This window comes from Nothoprocta perdicaria, unplaced genomic scaffold (assembly GCF_003342845.1).
Source record: "Nothoprocta perdicaria isolate Ctin4 unplaced genomic scaffold, notPer1 scaffold_286, whole genome shotgun sequence".
Taxonomy (NCBI): domain Eukaryota; kingdom Metazoa; phylum Chordata; class Aves; order Tinamiformes; family Tinamidae; genus Nothoprocta; species Nothoprocta perdicaria.
This window is the reverse complement of record NW_020455517.1, coordinates 566,469-574,204: the sequence shown is the minus strand read 5'-3', so window position 1 is coordinate 574,204 and position 7,736 is coordinate 566,469. Positions and strand designations below refer to the sequence as shown.

At 52.4% G+C, this 7,736-nt stretch overlaps 1 protein-coding gene and 1 long non-coding RNA gene across 2 annotated transcripts in view; one reads left to right on the top strand and one right to left on the bottom strand.

The window, feature by feature from the left end:
• Window positions 1–55, bottom strand: part of DUS3L (dihydrouridine synthase 3 like) — a 7,422-nt gene extending 7,367 nt beyond the window's left edge. The window contains exon 1 of the mRNA XM_026041501.1: window positions 6–55. Coding sequence (XP_025897286.1) covers window positions 6–46 — 41 coding nt within the window. The 5' untranslated portion in view covers window positions 47–55. The remainder of the gene's footprint in view (window positions 1–5) is intronic.
• Window positions 56–1,485: 1,430 nt separating this feature from the next.
• LOC112949065 lies at window positions 1,486–2,898 on the top strand. The gene is made up of 3 exons (XR_003249753.1): window positions 1,486–1,534; window positions 1,833–1,933; window positions 2,688–2,898. It is a non-coding gene; the product is annotated as an uncharacterized LOC112949065 (long non-coding RNA).
• Window positions 2,899–7,736: the final 4,838 nt, after the last annotated feature.

Below are 7,736 nucleotides of genomic sequence, written 5' to 3'. Positions count from 1 at the left end.
CTCACCGGGCGCGCACCGGCGCCACCCCCGCCGCCGCCGCCGCCATGTTGTCGCACGCGGCGGTGACGCGCGGGGCCCACGTGACGCGGGCGGGGCGGGGCGGGTATAAGAGGGCGGGCTGCGGCGCAGCGGCCCCACAGCGGCGGGCGGAGCGGGCCCGGGCGGTGGGGGTGCTGCCGCTGCCGCCGTTGCGCGAATTCCCGTTTCCCGGTGCCGCGGAGGGTCGCCAGGTCCCGGGATGGTCCTTGCGAGGCCGCTGCGGGCCTTGCCCCGTGTCGCCATTTTCTGCCCTCTCCCGGGCTGCGCCCCGTGAGGGAGCGCTGAAGCTGCTGSCTAGGACAAGCCGCTCCTCAAGACCTTGGGTGTTGAGGAAGGTGCCCCCTGAGGGGAAGCAGGGCTGTCTGTGACTGTAAAGGCAGAGAAAAGCCACCCATGTGCCTCCATCTTGTGATTTCAATGTGCGCCCTTGCCTTCAGGGGTGCTGGCCAGGCTCTTTCTAGTGCGTGCAAGGCTCGGAAGAGATGGAGACGTGCAGAAACAGAGACTACTTTCTATGTATGTATATATCTATATGTGTGTATATCAAGATGTATGTGTATATTCATAGAACCATAGCAAAGGTTTGGAAGGGACCTTTAGGGATCATCTAGTCCAACCCCCTGCACRCACAGGGTCACCTGCAGCACGTGGGCAAGATTGCGTTCAAGATGGTGTTGAAGATGACTCAAGGGTGTTGAAGATCTCCAGAGCAGGAGGCTCCCCACCCTCTCTGGGCAGCCTGTTCCAGGGCTCTGTCACCCTCACTGTCAAGAAGAGGTTGGTGGAACTTTTAGTGCCTCAGTTTGTGGCTGTTTCCTCTGGTCCTATCAGTGACTGAAAAGAGGCCATATTAAGCGGGTGTGATACTCGTTACTAAGTGTGTGCTTTGCGCTGTGGGTCCGGATAATCTTGAGCTGCCCGGGATGYTCCAGGGTCTTGGAGCGCTCCCATGGGCTGAGTCTTGCTGCCTGCCACTCGGGCACTGCAATTCTCTCTTCTTGCCATATTTCTCRGCCTCCCTTGGTGAAGCCACAAGGAGGCTTCGGAAATGGTGTTTGACAGGGTATTAAGTCATTGAGAAGTAAACCATGGCTCTGAGATCCTTGTGTGGGCGCTGCTGGGCAGAGGCAGGAATAAGGGAGGGATCATGCTAGTAAGACTGGCTCAAACGTATGTTCTCATGTTGGTTTTGGTCCATGGGTTTGAGTTCACGCTTACTGGAGTCTTCTATTTGGTTGGGTCTGCACTTGTATGATTTCTGCYCCATAGCTGCCACATCTTTCTCCTGTGTTTGCTGCATTTGCAGCCTCCTTCCTGCTCCACAAGACATGGACACCGGAGATGGGGAGAGTTTTGTCCATAGTCCTCTGAATTCATGCCTGGCACCTGGTGACCTGCAGCAAGAAAGACCTTCTGGGGACTTGATGTCTCAGGAGATGATGTATTCAGAGCTTTCCTGGCTGCAGTTCTCTCTCCAGCGTCAAGTTAGACTCAGGTTCTTGCTTTTACACGTGATATTTAGTCATCCTGCTCATCCTTGCCATTTGACTCGTGCTTGCCCTGGGCTGCTGCAAAGGAGACAGGTAGCTGTAAAGAGTGAATATAGGAGAAAAGACCTGTGCTCCGTCTTCTTCYCTGTCCTTCCCTCAACACTGAATCCAAGTGGCCTTAGCAATGTCAAAAGYGTCTTTTAAATACCCGAGAGCCCTGAAAATCGCTGGGTTTCATCCTTGCAGCTCAGTGTAGGTCCCAGTGTAGAGAGGGAGAAGGTAACACTTATTTCTTGCCTTTAGGGGCTGCTAGAAGCTGGGGGAGAGCAGCTGCTCCTGCGGCACTGGAGGACTGCGGTGGCCTGTGCTTCTTTGCACAAGCACCACATGCACGTGGGACAGAGGTAAGTTTGCATGTGGAGCTCAAACCTTGGCATTTCCCAGTTTTCTGGGGCTCTAACTCACTTCTCTCCAAATGTTCCAGCAGAACTGTGCCTGGGGAGGATCTCTGAGCCTGGTCGATCTCTTTGCCAAGGGTGGGCAGGTTGCATGATGGAGACAGGCTGCTGGGCGAAGCGCTCTTGGCTGATTGGATATTAATTAGTTCTGGAGAGAAATATGAAAAATGCAGAATACTATTTTAAGCTTCAGCTTGGCGGAGGAAAGGAAGGAAGGAAGGAAATGAGGCCCTGGGGATTAATGAAATGATTTCAGTGATGTTTTTGCGGGGCAGTAAGCCCAAATTCAGAACGCTTTTGACTCACTGTACTCAGCTGAGGTCACAGACTTTCACATTTAATCCCTTCTCAGGGCACTGCCTCGGTGGTTTATGAGGCCAAGCCTCAAATGAACCTCCTGGCAGACCCTGGCAGAGGCTTGGGGAGTGGGATAGGAAGCCCCCAGCTTTACCAGTTGTGCTGGAGCCCCGTGGGCACCCAGACTGGGTCCAGCTGTGCTCTGTGCATGTCGGCAGCAGCGCAGTTGTTTCTGCATCGTGGGGTTGGGGATCAAGTGGAGAGGAGGCTTAGCCAAGCAGCTGATGCCCACCTGGGGAGGGCAGAGGACACRGGCAACGTAAAGCAAAGGGAATTTGGGTGCTGAGAGCTGTGCTCCCCTTGTGGGTGCTTTAACTTTTGCTTCACGCCTTGCCCTGACCAGGTCCTGCCGAGGTTGGGAGCAGATTGCTGCGAAGCCTGTATCACGGCTGCTGGAACTGAACCGCTTTCACGGGTAAATATCAAGTTCAAATCGCCAGAGCTATCACTTCAACATCATTCAGCAGCATGAAAGCAGCTCTGAAGAAAGCCGATACCCATTAACTTTGCTGGGAAAGGCCAAGTCAGGAAAAAGGGAAAGGTTGATTACAGGAAGATGTGATATATATATATATATACAGGGAGAACCAAGTCAGAAAAAGTTCAGTTAGTTTAACGTCCAAGTTAAACAAGACACATGTATTAACGAAAATACACCTTCCACAGGCTCCCAAACAAAAGTCGGATGTGTCAAGCCCCTGGTTCTGGCTACTACACCCAGGCGTTAGCTGAAAAATGAGGTTTTGGGTAGCAGCTCTAAGCAGTCACCTCTACAGCTGCAGCGAGGTGGGAGAGGGGCTAGAAATGTGGACTGGTCAGATCTCTTTGATGTCGTTCACAGCAGTGCAGCGCCGTCCTGATGTCCTCTGCTAGTTAATGATCTCCACGGGCAARTGTCAGCAGGTGTGAGATTTTTACCATGTGGGTATAAGCAGGAGAGTTAGAGCTGGGTCCTATCCATCTTTGGGTCCAAGCGAGATCTATTCCTCATGTATATCAGCTATTCTTTTATCCCGCCTTGTTTTTAGGGCCCTGTGCAACAGAGCTCCCAGCCTTCTGCAAAGGAGGCTATTCCCATTGCTCATAAATCTCGCTATCAGGAAGCGGTTTCCAAGCTTAAAGCTTAAATGTTTCCCCTCTCCAGTTTCATCCCTCAGCTCCCAGTTCCCTTCCTCCCGTAACCACCACACTGCAGTCGCCTCCCAGGTTTGGGAGGATGCGCAGAGGGGCTCCGTACCCCACGCCAGACCCCGTGGACACCGTTGCACGTCACCTCCCCAAGTCTTGCGTGTGGCGCTTTGGACTTAGGACGAGCTTGTCAAATGGTGCTAAGTGCCTTAGCCAAGGCCTTAGCCTTTGCGCAGGCAATGGTGTAATGGAACTCAAATTAAAATATCTCTTGCCATAGTTCCCTCCTGGCGGGTTGAGGAGGAAGTTAGAGCCTTTGGCTCGAGAATAGACTTGTGAAAGGTCATTATTTGGGCCAGGCCTGGGTGGTTTTAGGACAGGCGGTCAGTTTGCTTAAAGAAGCGCGTGGGCATTAAAAGCCTGGTGTCGGTACTGTGTCACCTGTGGTAGGGGTGAGCAGAGAGATAATTCCCGAGGGAAGCGACACGAACGATCCGCTGTGAGGAGTCCTGGATTTGCAAAACCCTATCCGGTGTCTAGGGACACTTTTTTTTTCGCTGAAGGGGAAGAAATCTGCAGGAAATCTGGGCTCTCTGCGGGGAGGGAGGGGACAGTGTGGGATCCCAAGTCGCTTGGCYGTTGCGCTCAGCCCGTCGTTAGTAAAGCTTGGAGAAGGCTGCAAGTCTTTTCATCAGACCCTAAAATAACAAGGAGCCAAAGCATCAGTCATGGGAGAGGCCGATTTCTTGGCAGGGGCTGCTCCGTGCGGTGCAAGCGGCAGGATGTGGCTTCTCCCGGCGCTCGTGAGCAGGAGCCTGGGTGATGGCACCCACTTGTCCCCCCCTTCAGGGAGCTCCGAAGGGTGGGGGTTCACACCAGGGGCTGATCCCCCCCCCCAGCAGCCACCTGCTCCCCCAAACCTGCTGACCCCAGAGCTCCTTGGCTCGTTTGGAGAGAGGCTCTGCAGAGGGATCCCTGTCCTTGAACCCTTCCCGCAGCTGCCCTGGTGCTTCCCGGTACCAACTGGCCAATCCCAGATGGTCCCGTGGTGATTTCAGGGTAGTTTGGGTGATCCGGGCAGTAAAGGTGCTTCCCTTTAGCCTTTTAGGCCGTTTAGCTGGCGTCTTCTAATGCCTTGTACCAATGGATAAAATCTCTTGTAATTTTGCTTGTAAAAAAATGAGAGAAAAAAGGAAAAAAAACCCGCTGAGATTTCCTTCTGACATTTAACTTGGGCAGTAAGTGACAAACCGAATAAACACGCCCGTTTCATTGGGACAAAGGCTCCAAAATCCTGCTGCGACTGAAATGTTTCATCATTTCCGAAGCAAAATGTTTCACTTAGAGAGAAAAAAAAATTAAAAAATTCAAACTGACGCGTTTCAATGTTTTTCTAATTATTTCCCCCCTTTTGGCTGGAGCTATTAGTCAAATTTGGCCCCACTTCACAAATAGTTGTAGAACCTTCCAAAAACTTCTATTTTAGTGTCTCTTCCCGTCACTGGTGAATAATAGTTTGATCTGTGCCCCGCTTGCCAGCCGAGCGCGTGTTCCCGTTCACCTCTCCTGTGTTTATTCGTTCAGGTTTGCTGCTGGGACCTTCTCTGCCACCTCCCTGTCCTCAGCATGCCCTCTGCTCGCAGAGCTTCTCATCGCCGCTGTCCTTGTCCTCCCTCCGGCAGACTGGGGCTGCCTCTGCCCCATCTCGTGCTGGCTGTACATGAGAGCACTCATGCACATGTATGTTGTGTGCTCTCACGTGCTTCTAAAGCCTTAAGACTCTTCCTTAGGTATAATATCTCCGAAGCCTCAGTTCCCACACAGCACCAGCGGCAGGACCTTATTCACAAGGACCATCCGGTTCTCCACACAGGAGTGCCTTGTGGCAGATCTCTGCTAATCCCTCCCAATCTCTGGCATCACGTTTGCTCCAGGTGAGCCGTTTTTTTCCCTCTCCCAAGCCTGGCTGTTTTGAGCACATTGCCCTGGAAATTAGGTGGGGAACCTGCAAACTGAGGGAAGGCGAATGAGCCGGGGTCTTCCCTGTTGCTCTGTCCTCACACTCGCGCTGCCCGTGTGACTCAGAGGAATGACATCTGTTGATTTTTAGGGTCACACATGGTTTTGTTTAGCTTCCTAAGCATGGTAGAATGGCCTGTGATGGAAATGTGGTTGTTTCCAGAGATGGCTACCCAGGATAGAGAAGGCTGAWGTTGGCTCGTCCATCAGTTTTGGACATCATTTAGCTTTGACCACAATTCAGACTTTGCTGTGTCCTTAGGAGCTGTCCTGCTCGAGGATGGATATTGTTACTCCAGGGACAGTGGAGAGGTAGCAAAGTCTTGCCCTTCTTGCCCTTGTGCACTGCTCAGCCTCATGCGGAGGGCTCTGTAGCAATGTCAGAAAGCACAGTGGTTTTCAGAGCATCCCTGCATCAGATTGTGCAGTGCTGGTGATTAACATTCCTACATATCCTACATATCCTAAAGGATCCTGATATGAAGAAGTGGCTTTGAATTGCATGCATGATTCCCCTCTCCTGATCCCTTCCATATACGATTCAGTTGAGCCTGGAAGAGGAGGACAAACCCAGGCTGCTGAAGCTAACTGGCTGGGTTACTCRCAGCATTTTCTTCACTCACTCACAGAATCACAGAGTGTTCAAGGTTAGAAGGGACCGCTATAGATCACCTAGTCCAACCTTCCTGCTCCAGCAGGGACACCCAGGGCACGGGGCACAGGGCGGCATCCAGGTGGGTTTGGAGACCTCCAGAGAAGGAGCCTCCCCAGCCTCCCTGGGCAGCCTGTGCCAGGGCTCGGGCACCCTCACACCAAAGAAGTTCCTCCTCCCATGGAGATGGCACTGCCTGGGGTTCAACTTACACCCATTGCCCCTTGTCCTGTCACTGGCCGCYACTGAGAAGAGCTCGGCCCCTTCCTCCCGATGTTCCTTCTTCATGAACTGACACACATTAATCAGATCCCCTCTCAGTCTCCTCTTCTCCACTCAACAAGATATCACTCGACATCTTCCTGGAAATAAGGATTTACAAGAAAACCTGCAATTTAATTTAGTTTCAAAAAATGAAATCTTGGTGGTGTGGCTAATGTTAAGTCTCTGAATTTTTGCAGACTCGGGTAGATGTATTTTTCCTTCCTCTTCCAGACTAGAAGGTAGAGGGCCACTGTTGCCAAGTCRTCTGAACTTGGAACAGCCGGTGCTCAATCAGGATCATGCTGCAGCACCCAGTGAGGTTTTGCAAGATCAGAACCATGTCCAGTTTTGCCTGCGGTTTCTCCTGAGACAATCCTTTGCAGTCAGCTCAGCTGCAGAGGACGTGGGGATCAGTGCAGCTTACAAGCTCAGCCATCCCTGTGCTGCAGACAGCCCCTTATGAATGAGTGGAAAAAGAAACAAGTGCACAAACAGTATTTGCTCCAGAAGAGAGATGGAAGGATGTCATTTAATTCCTTCCTGCAGCACAGGGGAGAGAGTCAACCAGCTTCGGTTGAGCCCTAATAAATATCATATGTTAGCTTTAGGGTGCTCACACCGGACAAGACATCCCTTTTGGCTTCTTGCTCCACTCAAACAGCTGCTGGCAGATCTGCTCATGCTTTTGGAGGGCGAAGGAAGAGCAGCCCAGAGAGCAGCCATGAGCTTTCTCCGAGTAGACCTTGGCAAGCCCCAGGCTGCAAAAAAGTCCAGAAGAAAGCGCCTGGGCTTTGGCTTGCGGGCTGAACGTGAGCTGAGCTACCAGAACTCCCTGTCCTGGTGGGGAAGGAAGGCGCTTGCAATGTTTGCAATGAGCCTTGACACTCCCCTTCCTGAACTGGAAAGCTTCCCGCCCGTTTGTTTCTCTCTCTGTCTCTCTTTCTCTCCCCCCRTATTTCTTCTCAGCAGGGACTAATACACTTGCTTTCTAGGCCGGCTTAATAATGACATGACGTTGGATCCTGGTGCATGGGCCTGAGCGCTCCTTCCCGCTGCAGCCTCCCCCTGCTAACAGTGTTTGAATCCCCCAGCTAATTCCAGCTGCATCTGGCAGAGGGACGTCTCGAACGTACCCAATTCCTGAAGGATTCACAGGAAAGGTTTGCTAAAATATCCRCATTTGTGCCCACATAAAAGAGGTCTCGGGTGGCTGCCAGCTGGCTGCGCCGTTGATGTGAACTTGGTGGCTGGGCAGCACATGCTGCTCCAGAGGCAGCTCCAGCACAGCCCAGTTCCCGGCTGGTAAAAGGGGGAGCAGATGCAGGGGAA